Source organism: Nerophis lumbriciformis, linkage group LG29 (genome assembly GCF_033978685.3).
Source record: "Nerophis lumbriciformis linkage group LG29, RoL_Nlum_v2.1, whole genome shotgun sequence".
NCBI classification, from domain to species: Eukaryota; Metazoa; Chordata; class Actinopteri; order Syngnathiformes; family Syngnathidae; genus Nerophis; species Nerophis lumbriciformis.
Window position 1 is genome coordinate 11,047,501 of NC_084576.2, and position 21,153 is coordinate 11,068,653.

The window sequence follows — 21,153 nt, forward strand, 5'->3', positions numbered from 1 at the left end:
TATATGGTTTTTTTAGGGATGTCCGATAATGGCTTTTTGCCGATATCCGATATTCCGATATTGTCCAACTCTTTAATTACCGATACCGATATCAACCGATATATACAGTCGTGGAATTAACACATTATTATGCCTAATTTGGACAACCAGGTATGGTGAAGATAAGGTGTTGTTGTTTTTTAATTATAAAATAAAATAAGATAAATAAATTAAAAACATTTTCTTGAATAAAAAAGAAAGTGAAACAATATAAAAACAGTTACATAGAAACTAGTAATTAATGAAAATGAGTAAAATTAACTGTTAAAGGTTAGTACTATTAGTGGACCAGCAGCACGCACAATCATGTGTGCTTACGGACTGTATCCCTTGCAGACTGTCCATCCATCCATCTTCTTCCGCTTATCCGAGGTCGGGTCGCGGGGGCAGCAGCCTAAGCAGGGAAGCCCAGACTTCCCTCTCCCCAGCCACTTCGTCCAGCTCCTCCCGGGGGATCCCGAGGCGTTCCCAGGCCAGCCGGGAGACATAGTCTTCCCAACGTGTCCTGGGTCTTCCCCGTGGCCTCCTACCGGTCGGACATGCCCTAAACACCTCCTTAGGGAGGCGCTCAGGTGGCATCCTGACCAGATGACCGAACCACCTCATCTGGCTCCTCTCGATGCGGAGGAGCAGCGGCTTTACTTTGAGCTCCCCCCGGATGACAGAGCTTCTCACCCTATCTCTAAGGGAGAGCCCCGCCACCCGGCGGAGGAAACTCATTTCGGCCGCTTGTACCCGTGATCTTGTCCTTTCGGTCATAACCCAAAGCTCATGACCATAGGTGAGGATGGGAACGTAGATCGACCGGTAAATTGAGAGCTTTGCCTTCCGGCTCAGCTCCTTCTTCACCACAACGGATCGATACAGCGTCCGCATTACTGAAGACGCCGCACCGATCCGCCTGTCGATCTCACGATCCACTCTTCCCTCACTCGTGAACAAGACTCCGAGGTACTTGAACTCCTCCACTTGGGGCAAGATCTCCTCCCCAACCCGGAGATGGCACTCCACCCTTTTCCGGGCGAGAACCATGGACTCGGACTTGGAGGTGCTGATTCTCATCCCAGTCGCTTCACACTCAGCTGCGAACCGATCCAGTGAGAGCTGAAGATCCTGGCCAGATGAAGCCATCAGGACCAAATCATCTGCAAAAAGCAGAGACCTAATCCTGCAGCCACCAAACCGGATCCCCTCAACGCCTTGACTGCGCCTAGAAATTCTGTCCATAAAAGTTATGAACAGAATCGGTGACAAAGGGCAGCCTTGGCGGAGTCCAACCCTCACCGGAAACGTGTCCGACTTACTGCCGGCAATGCGAACCAAGCTCTGACACTGATCATACAGGGAGCGGACCGCCACAATCAGACAGTCCGAAACCCCATACTCTCTGAGCACTCCCCACAGGACTTCCCGAGGGACACGGTCGAATGCCTTCTCCAAGTCCACAAAGCACATGTAGACTGGTTGGGCAAACTCCCATGCACCCTCAAGGACCCTGCCGAGAGTATAGAGCTGGTCCACAGTTCCACGACCAGGACGAAAACCACACTGTTCCTCCTGAATCCTAGGTTCGACTATCCGGCGTAGCCTCCTCTCCAGTACACCTGAATAGACCTTACCGGGAAGGCTGAGGAGTGTGATCCCACGATAGTTAGAACACACCCTCCGGTTCCCCTTTTTAAAGAGAGGAACCACCACCCCGGTCTGCCAATCCAGAGGTACTGCCCCCGATGTCCACGCGATGCTGCAGAGTCTTGTCAACCAAGACAGCCCTACAACATCCAGAGCCTTAAGGAACTCCGGGCGGATCTCATCCACCCCCGGGGCCTTGCCACCGAGAAGCTTTTTAACTACCTCAGCAACCTCAGCCCCAGAAATAGGAGAGCCCACCACAGATTCCTCAGGCACTGCTTCCTCATAGGAAGACGTGCTGGTGGGATTGAGGAGGTCTTCGAAGTATTCCCTCCACCGATCCACAACTTCCGCAGTCGAGGTCAGCAGAACACCATCCGCACCATACACGGTGTTGGTAGTGCACTGCTTCCCCTTCCTGAGGCGGTGGATGGTGGTCCAGAATCGCTTTGAAGCCGTCCGGAAGTCGTTTTCCATGGCTTCCCCGAACTCCTCCCATGTCCGAGTTTTTGCCTCCGCGACCGCTGAAGCCGCACACCGCTTGGCCTGTCGGTACCTGTCCGCTGCCTCAGGAGTCCCATGAGCCAAAAGAACCCGATAGGACTCCTTCTTCAGCTTGACGGCATCCCTCACCGCCGGTGTCCACCAACGGGTTCTAGGATTACCGCCACGACAGGCACCAACTACCTTGCGGCCACAGCTCCAATCAGCCGCCTCGACAATAGAGGTGCGGAACATGGTCCACTCGGACTCAATGTCCAGCACCTCCCTCGTGACATGTTCAAAGTTCTTCCGGAGGTGGGAATTGAAACTCTCTCTGACAGGAGACTCTGCCAGACGTTCCCAGCAAACCCTCACAATGCGTTTGGGCCTGCCAGGTCTGTCCGGCATCCTCCCCCACCATCGCAGCCAACTCACCACCAGGTGGTGATCGGTAGAAAGCTCCGCCCCTCTCTTCACCCGAGTGTCCAAAACATGAGGCCGCAAATCCGATGACACAACTACAAAGTCGATCATAGAACTGCGGCCTAGGGTGTCCTGGTGCCAAGTGCACATATGGACACCCTTATGCTTGAACATGGTGTTCGTCATGGACAATCCGTGACGGGCACAAAAGTCCAATAACAAAACACCACTTGGGTTCAGATCCGGGCGGCCATTCTTCCCAATCACGCCTCTCCAGGTTTCACTGTCGTTGCCAATATGAGCGTTGAAGTCCCCCAGTAGAACGAGGGAATCACCCGGGGGAGCACTCTCAAGTACTCCCTCGAGTGAATCCAAAAAGGGTGGGTACTCTGAGCTGCTGTTTGGCGCGTAAGCGCAAACAACAGTCAGGACCCGTCCCCCCACCCGAAGGCGGAGGGAAGCTACCCTCTCGTCCACCGGGTTGAACTCCAACATGCAGGCTCTGAGCCGGGGGGCAACAAGAATTGCCACCCCAGCCCGTCGCCTCTCACTGCTGGCAACGCCAGAGTGGAAGAGAGTCCAGCCCCTCTCGAGAGAACTGGTTCCAGAGCCCTTGCTGTGCGTCGAGGTGAGTCCGACTATATCCAACCGGAACTTCTCTACCTCGCGCACTAGCTCAGGCTCCTTCCCCCCCAGCGAGGTGACGTTCCACGTCCCAAGAGCTAGCTTCTGTAGCCGAGGATCGGACCGCCAAGTGCCCTGCCTTCGGCTACCGCCCAGCTCACATTGCACCCGACCTCTATGGCCCCTGCTATGGGTGGTGAGCCCATTGGAGGGGGGACCCACGTTGCCTCTTCGGGCTGTGCCCGGCCGGGCCCCATGGGGACAGGCCCGGCCACCAGGCCCGGCCACCAGGCGCTCGCCATCGTGCCCCAACTCCGGGCCTGGCTCCGGAGGGGGGCCCCGGTGACCCGCGTCCGGGCGAGGGAAATCTGAGTCTCGGTTCTTGCATTTCCATAGAAGTCTTTGAGCTGCTCTTTGTCTGATCCCTCACCTAGGACCTGTTTGTCTTGGGAGACCCTACCAGGGGTCTTGCAGACTGTATTGATATATATTGATATATAATGTAGGAACCAGAATATTAATAACAGAAAGAAACAACCCTTTTGTGTGAATGAGTGGAGGGAGGTTTTTTGGGTTGTGTATCTTGTGTTTTTTATGTTGATTTAATAAAAAAATTGGGTTGTGTATCTTGTGTTTTTTATGTTGATTTAATAAAAAAATAAAAACGATACCGATAATTTCCGATATTACATTTTAACGCATTTATCGGCCGATAATATCGGCCTGCCGATATTATCGGACATATTATCGGACATTTCTATTTTTTTTCCTTCTTTATTATGCATTTTCGGCCGGTGCGACTTATACTCCAGAGCGACTTATATTCTGAAAAATACGGTAAGTAGTAAAAATGTCATCTTGAGGTGTTTCATTGTTTTCTTAATTTTTCATTTATTCTTTATTTATAATAGGTACATCACAAATTAATAAACATATATATAAGAATACATAATGAATCTTTTTGAGTAACATATACAGAACAGGCCAAACGTTTGGTGACACCTTCTCATTCACAACACAACTGATGGTCCCAACCCCATTGATAAAGCAAGAAATTCCACTAATCAGCCCTGATAAGGCTGCAACACGTGCCAAAGTAGTTGGGAAAGGGCATGTTCACCACTATGTTACATGGCCTTTCCTTTTAACAACACTCAGTAAACGTTTGGGAACTGAGGAGACACATTTTTTAAGCTTCTCAGGTGGAATTCTTTCCCATTCTTGCTTGATGTACAGCTTAAGTTGTTCAACAGTCCGGGGGTCTCCGTTGTGGTATTTTAGGCTTCATAATGTGCCACACATTTTCAATGGGAGACATGTCTGGACTACAGGCAGGCCAGTCTAGTACCCGCACTCTTTTACTATGAAGCCACGTTGATGTAACACGTGGCTTGGCATTGTCTTGCTGAAATAAGCAGGGGCGTCCATGGTAACGTTGCTTGGATGGCAACATATGTTGCTCCAAAACCTGTATGTACCTTTCAGCATTAATGGTGCCTTCACAGATTTGTAAGTTACCCATGTCTTGGGCATTAATACACCCCCATACCATCACAGATGCTGGCTTTTCAACTTTGCGCCTATAACAATCCGGATGTTTCTTTTCCTCTTTGGTCCGAAGGACACGACGTCCACAGTTTCCAAAAACAATTTGAAATGTGGACTCGTCAGACCACAGAACACTTTTCCACTTTGTATCAGTCCATCTTAGATGAGCTCAGGCCCAGCGAAGCCTACGGCGTTTCTGGGTGTTGTTGATAAACGGTTTTCGCCTTGCATAGGAGGGTTTTAACTTGCACTTACAGATGTAGCAACCAACTGTAGTTACTGACAGTGGGTTTCTGAAGTGTTCCTGAGTCCATGTGGTGATATCCTTTACACACTGATGTCGCTTGTTGATGCAGTACAGCCTGGGGGATCGAAGGTCACGGGCTTAGCTGCTTACGTGCAGTGATTTCTCCAGATTCTCTGAACCCTTTGATGATATTACGGACCGTAGATGGTGAAATCCCTAAATTCCTTGCAATAGCTGGTTGAAAAAGGTTTTTCTTAAACTGTTCAACAATTTGCTCACGCATTTGTTGACAAAGTGGTGACCTTTGCCCCATCCTTGTTTGTGAATGACTGAGCATTTCATGGAATCTACTTTTATACCCAATCATGGCACCCACCTGTTCCCAATTAGCCTGTTCACCTGTGGGATGTTCCAAATAAGTGTTTGATTAGCATTCCTCAACTTTATCAGTATTTATTGCCACCTTTCCCAACTTCTTTGTCACGTGTTGCTGGCATCAAATTCTAAAGTTAATGATTATTTGCAAAAAAAACAACTGTTTATCAGTTTGAACATCAAATATGTTGTCTTTGTAGCATATTCAACTGAATATGGGTTGAAAATGATTTGCAAATCATTGTATTCCGTTTATATTTACATCTAACACAATTTCCCAACTCATATGGAAACGGGGTTTGTACATCGACTGTAACGATATCAAGTACAATAGCTGTATACAGTCGATACTACAATTATTACGTCAATATTTTTCATTATCAAAAAAATTTTTATTTTTTTTATTGTTTATAAACCCAGAAAATACGAAATACTTTAAATATGACCAATGTTTGATCCTGTAATTAATCGGTATCGGCTCAATACCTAAATGTGTGGTATCATCCAAAACTAATGTTAAGTATCTAAACAACGGAAGAATAAGTGATTATTACATTTTAACAGAAGTGTAGATAGATTATGTTAAAACAGATAGAAAGCAGATATTAACAGTAAATGAACAAGTAGATTAATAATAAATTTTTACAGCTTGTCCCTCATAATTTTGACAAAAAAATAGAATGATAAATGACATAATATGTTACTGCATACGTCAGCAGACTAATTAGGAGCCTTTGTCTGTTTACTTACAACTAAAAGACAAGTTGTCTCGTATGTTCACTATTTTATTTAAGGACTAAATTGTTCTTTGATTGCAATAAGAAACATGTTTAATGTATCATAAGATTTCATTTTAAAATACATTTTTTGTCGTCCTCTTTATTTTGAAAAGTATCAAAAAGTATCACAATGCATTTTGGTACCAGTACCGATACCAACAACAGTAATCGGTACCCAGTAGTACCGACAGAAATCAGTTCCCATAAAAGTACCAAATTTGGTACCCATCCCTACTTGTGTGGTGTCCATGGCGTCTACACAATAAATACTAAAAGTCGTTTGTTTTACAATATCGTTCATGTGGACTCACTGGATGCTACATTAGGTACACCTTATGATATCGTTCATGTAGACTCACTGGACGCTACATTAGGTACACCTTATGATAACATTCATGTCGACTCACTGGACGCTACATTAGGTACACCTTATGATATCGTTCATGTAGACTCACTGGACGCTACATTAGGTACTTATGATATCGTTGATGTCGACTCACTGGACGCTACATTTGGTACACCTTATGATATCGTTCATGTCGACTCATGGATGCTACATTAGGTACAACTTATGATATCGTTCATGTCGACTCACTGGACGCTACATTAGGTACACCTTATGATATCGTTCATGTCGACATGCTGGACGCTACATTAGGTACACCTTATGATATCGTTCATGTCGACTCACTGGACGCTACATTAGGTACACCCTATGATATCGTTCATGTAGACTCACTGGACGCTACATTAGGTACACCCTATGATATCGTTCATGTCGACTCACTGGACGCTACATTAGGTACACCTTATGATATCGTTCATGTAGACTCACTGGACGCTACATTAGGTAATTATGATATTGTTCATGTCGACTCACTGGACGCTACATTAGGTACTTATGATATCGTTGATGTCGACTCACTGGACGCTACATTAGGTACACCTTATGATATCATTCATGTCGACTCACTGGACGCTACATTAGGTACTTATGATATCGTTCATGTCGACTCACTGGACGCTACATTAGGTACACCTTATGATATTGTTCATGTAGACTCACTGGACGCTACATTAGGTACACATTATGATATCGTTCATGTCGACTCACTGGACGCTGCATTAGGTACACCTGCACATGCTCCTATACAGTAACTTAATGGAAAACATTATTAAAAATGTTGTTATTACGGCTGTGGAGGGGCTGAAAGATCCCCAATATTTGTCCAAAATACAGAACCATAATACATGTTGCATTTGGAGTTAGTATGTCCGGTCAAAGGTCACGTGTTTAATGTTCTGTTTCCTCGTGTCTTCAGGCTCTGGTGGTAAAAGATGTCTGTGGCGCCCCAACAAGTGTCTCAAATGGAGTCAGTCCGTCGTCTGGCGAATACGGCGGACACGCTCTTCACGATGCCCTTGAGGCCCGTGCACGGCCTCTTGGCGCTCAACTTGGCGTCCTTCACCCCAGTCAGCAGGCCGTGGAAGACCGCCAAAACGCCGTGGTAGTCCTCTGCCGCCGACACCTCGTAGAAGAGGCAGCCGGCGTCCAGGGCCAGGAGGCGGCCCTCCTCGCTCAGCACCGTCCGCCGGTGGTGGAGGTCGCGCTTGTTGCCCACGACGACCACGACGGGCGCCCTGTCGCCGTGCGGGCATCCTCTGGAGGATTTGATGGCGTGGAGCAGGCGGGTGACAGCGGTGAAGCTGGCGCGGTCGCAGATGCTGTAGGCGAGGACGAAGCCGTCGGCCCACCGGACTTTTCTCTCCAAGAGCGCCGTCTTTAAGGAGAGAAAACAAAGGTCAGTGATTACTGCTCACTCTTCCAGCACGGCTGATGTGTCGACCATTTTCATGTTTAAACCCGCCCGTTTGACCTTTATGCATGTCGCCATCATACATCAAAACGCAAAATAATTATTAAATATTGCAAATGTTCTATTCCTGCTTACTTTTTAGCTCATTTGCACACAAAAAATATGCATACATATTTGCTAACTAATCATTTCATTTGCAGGTCAAACTTTTTTAATCCAGCGCCGTTATGAAACAGCGACACAGTGTGAATTAGGTGTGCACAAAAAAAGTGATTCACATTTGAACATTCTTAGTCATCCAAATTTCTGTATTGATTCATAATTTTAAAAAATGTATTAAAAAAAAATATATGTATATATATATATATATATATATATATATATATATATATATATATATATATATATATATATATATATATATTAAAGTTAAAAGTTAAAGTACCAATGATTGTCACACACACACTAGGTGTGGTGAAATTTGTCCTCTGCATGTTACCCATCCCCTTGATCACCCCCTAGGAGGTGAGGGGAGCAGTGGGCAATGAAAAAGGAGGATTACCTCCAAATTCTTCAGGACAACCTAAAATCATCAGTCTGGAGGTTGGGTCTTGGGCACAGTTGGGTGTTCCAACAGGACAATGACCCCAAACACACGTCAAAAGTGGTAAAGGAATGGCTAAATCCGACTAAAATTAAGGTTTTTAGAATTGCCTTCCCAAAGTCCTGACTTAAATGTGTGGACAATGCTGAAGAAACAAGTCCATGTCAGAAAACCAACAAATTTAGCTGAACTGCACCAATTTTGTCAAGAGGAGTGGTCAAAGATTCAACCAGAAGCTTGTGGATGGCTACCAAAATCGCTTTATTGCAGTGAAACTTGCCAAGGGACATGTAAGCAAATATTAACATTGCTGTATGCATACTTTTGACCCAGCTGATTTGGTCACATTTTCAGTAGATCCATAATAAATTCATAAAAGAAGCAAACTTCATGAATGTTTTTTGTGACCAACAAGTATGTGCTCAAATCACTCTATCACAAAAAAATAAGAGTTGTAGAAATGATTGGAAACTCAAGACAGCCATGACATTATGTTCTTTACAAGTGTATGTAAACTTTTGACCATAACTGTATATATGTATGTGTTGAATTCTTTTTTTAAGTCGTTTTTAGGCCATCTCCATGCAACCAGAAGAAGTATTTCAGATCTGTAACCTGTTTTGAATAAGTTTTATCATAATTATTATTACAAAAATGACAGGGGTTTACTCTTGATTTTAATTGTATCCAAAAATGTTATCTAACCTAGTTAGAGTTTAAAACCTCGTCAAATAAAATCAAATCACAAAGATTATCATCAAGGCTTAGGTCAGGCTGATTACAAAAACAAATACTAGTCAAATATACTGCAAAAGAAGGGACTCGGAAAAACTCAGAAAAATTAATTGACATGCAACTACAAAGGAGAGACAAAAAATGCAGTCTCGCTAAATTAATGATAACTAATAAATAAACTGTAAATAAAATCAAAGCGCAACTAAAAATGCAGCAATTTTTGCGCTGAAGAAACTTGTCTTTGACTTTAGCTCCAAACTTCTTCTGTTTGTTTGACATTGTCATTACTGCCACAAGTGGTGGAAAAGTGTATTACAACTGAGTACTGCTGCAACCCATACAGACCACAGCTGAAAAACAGATTTTTTATGGCGGCCCTCATATTGACACAAAGGTGTGAATCTTTTGGCACCTAATAATTTAATCCGATTCCGATTCCTGGGGTGACGATTCGACTTGGAATCAAAACACAATTCTCAATTCAAACCGATTCTCACAATTTATTATTTCAGTGTTTCTTAACGATAGGGCTAGAGGGCCGCCAAAAAATTACTGCTGTGGTCCAAGTGGGTTGCAGCGGTACTAAATTGTAATAAACGTTTCCACCACTTGTGACAGTAATGACAATTTCAAACAAACAGAAGAAGTCTGGAGCTAAAGTCATAGAATCCAGAATCAATTCCGAATGGAATCGTCACCCCAGGAATCGGCATCGGATTAAATTCTTAATTGCTTAAAGATTCACACCCTAATGTCAACACTCACTGAGACAACAATTACCCATCACTACTAATAACTGATTTGGTCACACACTAAACTACTTTTATTGCTGAAAAATGGATTTCATGCATTTTTTATACCAAGGTTCTTAAATTTTGTCATTGCGGCCCATCCCTGCTCTGCGAAAATTATTTTGAATCATTCTCATTTACACCAACTGCATGTTAGTTTAATACACTTTTCTTTCATTTCACGCACTTACTTCAGGTGGCCTAATAAGGTGCCAAATATTACCCTGAGAATTGCGGCTTCAATATTTCTTTTGCCCAATGTAAACGTTCCAACAATAGTAGCCTATTTCTCATTGGTTGAAACGAGACTTACATTCCATCTAAAATCTCTCATTAGAAACAGCTCTCAGCATGAACAGTGCGGTTCAATAATTAACATGTTGTTGAACGAATACCTCTCTGTTAGTGTCAATCAAAAATGCAAGTGCGGATTTGTAGACAGCACATGGTCGTTTCCTTACCTCGGAATAAGGCGAATCCCAAATATTGACAGCAGTTTCCCTCCCGTCCACCATGAATCTGTGAGTGTAGATGGATTCTGCAACACATTCATACTGTAAGCACATACTTGCATAATAACAGAGTTATTCAAAACTTCAACACTTACCAATGTCTCCATACTCTCCTATGAATCTTCTTGTCAGCAGGCGAACTGTAAGAGCTGCAAGACATAAACAAGTTATTACAACTACAACTAATACTAGTAATATATACTAATAATAACACAGTGTTATGTTTTGTTGTTACCTGACTTTCCCACACTCTCGGTGCCCATCACGACAATGTTGGCTTCCATGCTGACTGGATATGTGAGTCCTCTCAGCTCCATGAAGGTTGTGTGTTTGCAGTGCTCTCAGTTGGCACTGCAGCTCTCATTAAAGCAGCCCGCACACGAGGGGGAGGAGCTTATAACACGTCATACGCCACACACATGCTCCTGTGCACACGTGTTCTGCAAAGAATCCTGGAAATTCTTCTCATTTATCTAGGTCAGTTTTTTTTTTTTCAACCACTGTGCCACGCGTGAGATATTGTCTGGTGTGCCGTGGGAAATTATGCAACTTCAAAAAATATTTTTTGAAAATCAATAATTATAATCTGCAAATAGTGTGTTGTGTATAACTCGGCAGGGTAACCAGGTAATACTCCATATCAGTAGTTGGCAGCAGGTAGTTAATTGCTTTGTAAAAGTCGGAATGTGTCGGGTGAGACGAGGATGGTTTGTTTTGATCCCAATATGCAGACCACAGCGGGAGGCAGGGTGCAGGTAAAAAGGTAAGTCATGCTTAAACCAAAAATGAGCAAAGGGGAAAGGGGAAGGAAAAGGCAATGGCTATGCAAAACGAAAGTAAAACTGAACTGGCTACAAAGTAAACAGAAACAGAATGCTGGACGACAGCAAAAACTTACGGCGTCCACAAAGCACATCCGTACATGAAGACATGAAACTGCTACAGGAAAACGCCAACAAAACAGAAAGGGCCACACAGCGCAAGACAAGATCTAAAGCACTACACACAGGAAAACACCAACAAACTCAAAATAAGTCACGACGACCCGGTGGAGTTTCACTTTTTAACGTTTTCTGCTGGGGGTGTGCCTTCAGATTTCTTAAATGAAAAAAATGTGCGTTGCATCAAAAAAGGTTGAAAAACACTGATATAGGTCATGTGTTGCTATGTAGATAATACCTCTAAATGTTGCGTCTATTATAGCCATTACACTAGGTCTAGTCAAGTGGAGGCTCCATGACACCATGGAGTTTAGTTCAAAACTTGGGAGACAAACGTTTTTTCAGCAAATTCCTACAAACACTAGAATGTTGTGTAGAGGAACTTAGACCAGTGTAAACACATTGGCAGATCCTTGCATTGACTTTTAACCTTGCCAGCAAACATAAACACTGGAGTCCTAAATTGTGATTTACATATCTGAGGCGTTCCTCAAGGCACCCCTTTAAGTCCTCTCCTTATTTGCAGTTACACTTTTTTTCGTAATGTGATTTATGTAACTAAGGTAGCTTGTTTACTTCAGATGCAGTCAGTAGTCATTTAACGTTTTTATTTATACTAGTGGTGTTCTTCAAGGTTCCCTTTTAGGCTCTCTCTTTTTCATCATTTGGGCTATTCAACTTGGTGGCCTGCGAGTTTAGTTCCAAAAACTTGTGAGGTACTCACATTTTTGCAGCAGATTGTTAAAAAAAAAAAAGTGACGTTATCCCAGTGGTTCTTAACCTTGTTGGAGGTACCGAACCCCACCAGTTTCATATGCGCATTCACCGAACCCTTCTTTAGTGAAAAATAAAATGTTGTTTTTTTTCAAATTCAAGACAAAGTTATATGTTTTTGGTAACACTTTAGTATGGGGAACTTATTCTAAGTAACAAAGACTTAATTTAGAGTTTTTTGGTTAGGGTTAGGGTTAGAGCAGTGGTTCTTAACCTTGTTGGAGGTACTGAACCCCACCAGTTTCATATGTGCATTCACCGAACCCTTCTTTAGTGAAAAATAAAATGTTTTTTTTTTCAAATTCAAGACAAAGTTATATGTTTTTGGTAACACTTTAGTATGGGGAACATATTCTAAGTAACAAAGACTTAATTTAGAGTTATTTGGTTAGGGTTAGGGTTAGGGTTAGAGCAGTGGTTCTTAACCTTGTTTGAGGTACCGAACCCCACCAGTTTCATATGTGCATTCACCAAACCCTTCTTTAGTGAAAAATGTAAAGTTTTTTTTTTTTAATTCAAGACAAAGTTATATGTTTTTTTTACTGGTGCTCCAAATGAACCGTTCAAAGAACAAAACCAACACAGTGCATAAACTCACAACAAATTGCACACCTGCAAATCAGAGGGAAAATTAGAGGGAACATTGTTTGGGGGTATCCATAGTACGCCAATAGGGAGAAGTTTTTATTCACAAGATGAGTCGGGTGTGTCTTGACCTACGCGGCGGAGGCTCCACCGAACCCCTGAGGCCGACTCACCGAACCCCTAGGGTTCGATCGAACCCAGGTTAAGAACCACTGGATTAGAGGTTTAGGGCCAGGGTTAGAGGGTTAGGGTTATAATAAGGCCATGCCGAATAAGGCATTAATAAGTACTTAATAATGACTAGTTAAGAGCCAATATGTTACTAATTTGCATGTTAATAAGCAACTATTTAATGGTGAATATGTTCCCCATACTAAAGTGTTACCATGTTTTTTTACTGGTGCACAAAATGAACCGTGCATGAACATCACCTTGTTCAAAGAACAAAACCAACACAGTGCATGAACTCACAACAAATTAAACACCTGCAAATCAGTGTGACTTCTGCTGTTGCCGTATCAGTAATACGCCGATAGGGAGAAGTTTCTATTTACACGATGAGTCGGGCGTGTCTTGACCTCCGCCGAACCCCTGAGCCCAACTCACCGAACCCCTAGGGTTCGATCGAACCCAGGTTAAGAACCATTGAGTTATACAGATGATCTTTGACTAGCTTTTTTGCAGCTGTTCTTAAAAACAGCAGAGCGCTCCTGTAAATCGGACAAAATCAATAGATCAAAATCAAATGTTTACTGTAGAGGGCGCTAGTTCTCCGGAACATACAAAATAAGACTTATATATAAGACACTGCACACCAAATATATTTTTTTTGCCCTCTAGTGACACCGATCTTATTTTTTTTGCCAGTCTACACGCTTTAAAGTGCTTCAGATCTAATATTTTTGCAATAGATTCAGGCCACGTCAGGAAGTAGTACAAATCAGATTGGAATCTGATCTTTTAAAATGTGACATCAGTGTAAACGCAATGTGACCTGAACGCGACCCATATGTGACCTTTTCGTCATCTTTAGGCGAGTCATTGTCACGGCCAGGGCGCATTCCAATGCACCCTCATCTTTGCGCTCTGCTTGCCGCACCTCGGGACGCGCCCACAGCCGCGTCACGCCCACATGCCGGCAAGGCTGTGGGCGATCAGCAATCAGTGCACCTGGACCTGATGAGAGGGAGCTGAATAAAGGACCAGTGGACCCAAAGATCCTGGCGGGAACTTAGTTCTCAATGGTGGACCGTAAGCCTACTCTCGCTTTATGCTCTCTGTCTTTCTCTGCGTTTTCCCTCCGTGCCTGACGTCCTTGTTTGTTCCCCCCTCAGTTCCTTCCCGAGTCTTACCCCTTGGAGATCTTCCGTGTTTTGCCTTCCTCGATCCTCCACCATCGCTCTGGACATCACGGTAATACACAACAGCGAACTACACACATAGTCTAACCACTCACTCTTGGATTTTGTCACACACTCCATTTCCTTAGTTTAGTTAGTATTGTTTTGTATTTATATATATATATATATATATATATATATATATATATATATATATATATATATATATATATATATATATATATATATTTATAATAAATAATCTTTGAGCATACTGCCCCCTGGTGTCTGAGCCATCATCTCCACTCGGTAATCATAACAGCTATGTCACTTGTGAGCGCGCAGAAAGATAATACTTCATCACAACACCCGGTTTTGGTGAGCAAAGTCTATTTTCTAAAGACGAATGTTTTTGGTTGTTTTCTCTTTTTTTGTTTGTTTTCTTTTTTTGAGTCTTCACCAGTATGACATTAAGTTGCAATTACAGTTGCAAGCCCAATACGTTAGACGGCAGTAAGTGTAGTTTATGGTGTGTTGGCCAGTCAGTTCAGTCTTTTGTTGCACCTTAAAAAGTGTTGATACTGTAAGTATTTTGCTTATTAGGCACTAGCTGTTTTTTATTTTAACGTGCATCTTAGTTGTAGTTTGCATTAACAAATACGGATGTGTTGAAATCGCCATGTAAAATCGCTAATGCTAATTAGTAGCATGTCAATAGCAAAGGCAATATATAGTGGCATTAAGCTCACACATTTTTGAAAAAATTGAGCTTTAATTTACTTACGTTGGAGCATTTTTTTTAAGTCAATTTCTTTGTTGGCACTGAAAATTGTAATATTACCTACAAGTAGTTTGGTTGAGTCCGCTCTCAGTGCTGCTGGAGTGATTGCTAAGTGCCGAAGTGCGAAGAGCAACCAACCAAGCATGACGTCACGCACAATCCAGGTACCGAAACATGGCACAGTTGGATTTTACGAGATTCTGTCACAGTCTCTGTCTGTTTGTTTGTCTCTGTGTGTCTTTGGAAGAGTGGGCGTGTTTTGGGCGTAGGCGTGGCTCCAGCTCTCAGCCTGGCACAGCTGATCCCAGCACCCTAATCACTCACCTGCCTGCCATCAACTCATCACCTGCAGTCTACAAATGTTTGGACCTCACTCGGCGCGATCGTCAGATCGTTTCACCTTTCTACATGTGGTAACGCTTCTTGCCCGTTTGTTCTTGAATTCCAGCACTTTTGATAATCTTGTGAATCTGCCATTTTTGTGTTTTTTGGCTCCTTATTCTACCCCTGTTTTTTCCCTCTGCCTTCAGTTCCCCACCTGCCGTGTGTGCCTCAGCCTGCTAGCCTCAGTGTGCTCTCCTGGACTGCAAAGCCAAAGACTAAGAGCTACCTCCTTTCCCTCTGGTTTTATTAATAATAACTCTTGAACTTTAATTCTGCTTGTCTTTCCTGCATTTGGGTCCACCAGTTTTACCCACCGTGACAGAACGATCTGACCCTTTTCAATGGACCCAGCAGATTTTGACCGTGTGAGAGAGGCCCTTGCCAATCAAGGACAGCGTTTGGGAAACCATGACCAACTATTACAGAAACTTATTGACCAGATGTCACGTGTTTCCACCCAGCTCACCACTCTCATCAATCAACAAGCTCAACCAGAACCCGAACCACCTGCACCATCTGAACCCCCTGCTATCCCTGCTGCAGAGCCACACATCCCCCCACCTGATAAGTACTCTGGCAATCCTAGCACTTGTCGTAAATTTTTAACTCAGATCCAGCTTGCTTTTGATGCTCAGCCCTCTCGCTTTGGCCGTGAGGCAGCCAAAATCGCTTATGTAGCCAACCTACTACAGGGGCCCCCTTTGAGTTATTTCACTGCCCTTCGTGAGCAAGGATCCCCTGCAGTCCAGTCCTTTGCTGCTCTATCTGCAGAACTGAAGCGGGTCTACGACCACCCCATACGAGGGCAGCAAGCAGGTCAGCAGTTGTTGCGACTTCGTCAAGGGAAAAGCTCAGTAAGAGAATTTGCCTGTGAATTCCGGTCCCTAGCTGTGGAGTATGGCTGGAATGACAAGGCCCTTCTCACTGCTTTCCAGAATGGGCTTAGTCGGGTCATTGGAAGGGAGATTGCTCTGAGGAATGAGCAGCTGTCCCTAGACAAAGCTATTACTGCAGCTATCAACATTTCTGACCAGATGGCCCAGTGGCAAGCTGAACCCGTTCCTTGCAGGTCATCGGATCCCCCTAGCTTTAGACCCAGGCCGGCCGAGCCCAACTTGACAATATGCACAGCCTCAACCTCCAGTTCCCCTGTTGAGGAGCCCATGCAGGTGGGCCGGGCTCACCTTACACCTGAAGAGCGCCTCCGCAGAAGGAGGGCAGGGGTGTGTCTCTATTGTGGTCAACCTGGCCATTTCCTTGCCACCTGTTCTATGCGGCCCAAAAGAGTAGGCTCACCAGTAACAGTGGGGGTTCTGGTAAGCCAAGCTGTCTCCTCCCCTAAGTCCCTACGCCGCATGCAGTTTTCTGCTACTCTCCGTTGGCAATCCCAGTCCTTGTCTCTCCTTGCTCTGGTGGACTCGGGGGCGGATGAGAACTTTTGGACGCCGACGTTGCTTCCCAAGTGGGCATTACCATCGAGCCACTTCCCTCACCCTTGCAAACCAATTCCCTGACTGGTCGACTCCTTGCCCGTGTCACTCACCGATTCGAACCTGTGCACTTCCTTGTCTCCGGTAATCATCTTGAATAAATCCAATTTCACATAATCTCTTCTCCTCATGCTCCTGTAGTCCTTGGTCAGCCCTGGTTAAGACTTCACAATCCTCACATTGACTGGGCTGCAGCCAAAGTGGTGAGCTGGAGCTCCTACTGTCTCTCCACCTGCCTGCGGTCTGCCCGCTCCCCTGCTGAGGACACAGTCTCTCCAGTTGTCTTAGAGCCCCCAGATCTGTCCAAGGTTCCCTCTGTCTACCATGACTTAGAAGAGGCCTTCAGCAAGCAGCACGCACTGTCCCTCCCGCCGCACCGCCCTTATGACTGTGCCATTGACCTGCTTTCAGGAGCTCCCCTGCCTTCCAGTCGGTTATACAACCTGTCCCGCCCTGAGAGAGAGGCGATGGAAAAGTACATCCATGACTCATTGGCTGCAGGCATTATTCGATCCTCATCTTCCCCACTCGGTGCAGGTTTTTTCTTCGTGGGAAAGAAAGATGGCACTCTACGTCCCTGTATAGATTTTCGAGGGTTGAATAATATCACCATTAAAAACAAATACCCACTGCTTTTGCTGGCATCTGCCTTTGAACCCCTCCAAGGAGCGACTGTGTTTTCCAAGTTAGACCTTCGCAATGCCTACCATTTAATTCGAATCCGAGCTGGTGATGAATGGAAAACAACCTTTAAGACTCCCTTTGGTCATTTCGAATACTTGGTTATGCCCTTTGGCTTGACTAATGCCCCATCAGTTTTTCAAGCTCTGGTGAACGATGTCCTCCGAGACCTGATTAATCGCTCCGTCTTTGTGCACCTGGATGATATCCTGATTTTCTCCCGCAATTTGGAGGAACATGTGGTTCATGTCAGACAAGTGCTCCAGCGCCTTCTTGAGAACAAGCTCTACATTAAAGCAGAAAAATGTGAGTTCCATGTTCAGTCCACAAGGTTTCTCGGGTTCATCGTTGAGAGTGGTCAAGTGAAGGCAGACCCCGAAAAGGTGCAAGCTGTGGTGAACTGGCCTCAACCAACCTCAGTTAAACGTCTCCAGGGCTTTCTTGGCTTTGCAAACTTTTATCGCCGGTTCATCCGGAACTACAGTCAAGTGGTCGCACCCCTCACAAGACTCACATCTCCATCTGTCCCATTCACTTGGACAGCAGAGGCTGACGCGGCTTTCAAGGAGCTTAAGAGACGTTTTACCACAGCCCCTGTCCTGATTCATCTTGACTCCTCACGCCAGTTCATCCTGGAAGTTGATGCCTCAGAGTCTGGAGTGGGGGCTGTACTATCCCAGCGTTCTGCCAAGGACCAGAAGCTCCATCCTTGCGCGTTCTTTTCATATCGGCTAGAACCTGCTGAGCGCAATTATGATGTAGGTAACAGGGAGCTGCTGGCTGTCAAACTCGCTCTGGAAGAATGGAGGCACTGGCTTGAGGGAGCAGAACACCCATTCATCATCTGGACAGACCATAAAAACCTGACCTACATTCAGTCTGCCAAGCGTCTCAATTCCCGTCAGGCCCGGTGAGCTTTATTTTTTGGTCGATTTCGCTTCACACTGACCTACCGTCCAGGATCCCGCAACATCAAGCCGGATGCCCTGTCACATAAGTTCACTTCGGAGGGTCCCACCAGTCCTGAGACTATCCTTCCGGCGTCTTGTGTGGTGGCCGCAGTGACTTGGGAGATTGAGTCGGTGGTCCGAAGGGCTCAGCAAAAAGGTTAAGTCCCTACCTTATGACAAAAATGATTTACGACCTAGCTGTCAAAAATGATTTACGACCTAGCTGTCAAAAATGATTTACGACCTAGCTATCAAAAATGATTTACGACCTAGCTGTCAAAAATGATTAATGACCTTGGGGTCAAAAGGTCAAAGGGGGGTGGGGTTATGGAAAGGTCAGAGGGAGGGGGAGGAGGGGGGATACACCTTGTGTCAGAAATGATTAATGACCGTGATACACCTTGTGTCAGAAATGATTGATGACCCTAGAAGAGGTGGTGGGGTTATGGAAAGGTCAGAGGGAGGGGGGTATGAGGAGTCCCACGAGTCCCGCAGTCGTGGGAGGAGTGGTGGAGAAAAGTTGGAAAAGTGGTCAAAAGTCCTCAAAATGTTCAAAAATCACACGCACACACGCACACGCACACGCACACACACATATATATGTGAATGGGTTTGGTTATAACAAAGTATTTGTTAGTACGAGCGCCAAGAGGAAATGGAAAAGATGGAGAAGCCCTTTGTTTCAGCAGCCGTGATTAGTGAAACGCCAGTTTCCATTTATAAAAATAATAAAACTTACCTGGCCGCTCCTCGCAAAATAGTTTTTTTGAAACGCACTCAAATTCCTCCAACCGAGTCTTTGCGTGAGAAATGGTGCTTGGATGCTTACAGAATGGTTGGATCTTTTGGATATGTTTTCAAATATCAGACAGGAGATATTTGCTTGTTTCAGCTGAAAGAGAGAAGAGACGAAAGCCCTTTTTCGATTGCTTCTTTGCTATCAACTGTGGATTGGGATGTGTTAAGTCTGACAATGCCCGATGTCCTTTGGCATGATCCTTCTCCGATGGAAAAACGGGTAAAAGGAAGCTTGTTTACTTACCCGACGATGGATGAGTTGAGTGAGAGAAGAATTCTGTTTAGCGCTACTTGGGAGACGAAATCTTCGGCCTCAGGTCGTTGGTTTTTCCGAGCCAGTCTCCGTGCTCCTAAAATCAGCGGTTCCTATCCGCCCCAGTTGACCGAGCCAGACATCTTTTCCCTGGAGTCTTTCAACTCCGAATGCGGGGTGTTTACACCGGTGGTGGTCGTGCCCATAGCGGCATGGCGAGAGTGTATGGGGGAAATGAAGGAGAAGATAGACGTCTTGTTTCGAAGCAGTCGGAATTGGAAATGTATGGTGACAACGAGAAGAAGGTTGGGCTTTGAGACCACACCCCCGACGGAGTACGAAAGGACCTCCCCCGCTTCAGTTTCAACCAATAACCTTCAAGGGAATACTCCCGCCGAAACCTCAACCAATACCATTTGAAAACAACCCTTCCGATAGTCTGATTGGTCGAAACTTTTTTTTTTTATCGGACTCCACCCCCTTTGAAAACAACCCACCCCAACAATTTTTTGACCAATCCACATCGGTTCCTTTTTTTTTGTACCCTTTAAAAACAAACCATTCCTGCAATTTTTGACTAAGCCACATTGGTTCCCTTTCTGAACGCAAGGACCTCTCAAACAAGAAAATGGCAAACAAGACAATTAGACGCGTAAAGACCTGTTTTATACCACAGGATCAATTCAAACAGACTGATGAAGCAACCATGGATACAGCCATGGCTGAGATTTTTAACCCTCCTGAGACGACGGAGGATGCGTACGACGAAGAGACGCCTTCAGTCCCGCCGTGTCGCTTCAGCAGATGCCTCGGCAGACGGGGGATGAAAACCAGCGACGCTACACAGTCTTTGCCAGACAATGATGCGGAGGAGGAGGAAAAGGAGAATTGTTTCGTAAACATAACTCCTCCAACATCCCAGCCACCATCCCCGTCACTCTTGGAGCCCACATTGCACATCGGCGATGAAACCAATGGGGGTCTGTTGTTGTTTTTCGCCAGCACGGTGAAAACGGCCGTGTTTCATCTCCTCAGCCAGGCCATTTGCAGGTTCAGGCAGAACGAGTGCTACGGCTGCTGGGTGAACCATCCGAGCCAGAGACAACATCCATGCCTGCAACCCTACGAACAGGACTTTCTGTTGTACAACTACTCCGAAATCGTCAAGAGTCTGCGTACGCCTAAATTCATTCAGGCCATTCAACACTTGCTGATGCTTCGTCGTATTAAGGCCGAGGATTCAAGGGTTGAAGCCTACGCCAACTCTCTGCTGTCTCAACTGGAATCTGAGAAAGATATCTCGGGGTCCATAGATGACATGTACAACGAGATGGTGACGGATGATGAAACGATTTTGGGACATTTGGATATGGTGACAGAGTGTTGGAAGAATTAAAAAAAAAGATGGGTAATTATTGGGCAAAACTTGTATACTTTGTCGAGAACCATGCTGTTATTTACCCATTGACGGATGTGATAGAAGCATTTATTCTAAAACGAGCCAGACCTCAAAAACTACAAATCATTCTTGACTATGCCCGCTCTCAGCCCACATGGGAAACTATCA

General features: G+C 44.9%; 1 protein-coding gene and 1 long non-coding RNA gene across 2 annotated transcripts in view; one reads left to right on the forward strand and one right to left on the reverse strand.

Annotated features, from left to right (window-relative positions):
• LOC133572236 (uncharacterized) overlaps positions 1–14,380 on the forward strand; it is a 74,356-nt gene extending 59,976 nt beyond the window's left edge. The window contains exons 2-4 of the long non-coding RNA XR_009810513.1: positions 7,473–7,952; positions 13,943–14,160; positions 14,244–14,380. This is a non-coding gene — a long non-coding RNA (uncharacterized lncRNA). The remainder of the gene's footprint in view (positions 1–7,472; positions 7,953–13,942; positions 14,161–14,243) is intronic.
• Positions 4,115–10,931, reverse strand: LOC133572235 (ras-related and estrogen-regulated growth inhibitor-like protein). The gene is made up of 4 exons (XM_061925053.2): positions 10,845–10,931; positions 10,705–10,758; positions 10,559–10,635; positions 4,115–7,931 (listed from the first exon to the last, which is right to left on the reverse strand). The coding sequence occupies exons 1-4, from the start codon at positions 10,924–10,926 to the stop codon at positions 7,515–7,517; spliced, it is 630 nt and encodes a 209-aa protein (XP_061781037.1). The 5' UTR covers positions 10,927–10,931; the 3' UTR covers positions 4,115–7,514.
• Positions 14,381–21,153: the final 6,773 nt, after the last annotated feature.

Excerpts from the sequence above, each read along its gene's own strand:
- LOC133572235 (XM_061925053.2), bottom strand. The coding sequence starts at position 10,926 with ATGGAGCTGAGAGGACTCACATATCCAGTCAGCATGGAAGCCAACATT. Across the intron at positions 10,759-10,844 it reads CGAGAGTGTGGGAAAGTCAG|CTCTTACAGTTCGCCTGCTG; the intron begins GTAACAACAAAA and ends TATGTCTTGCAG. Across the intron at positions 10,636-10,704 it reads AGGAGAGTATGGAGACATTG|AATCCATCTACACTCACAGA; the intron begins GTAAGTGTTGAA and ends AATGTGTTGCAG.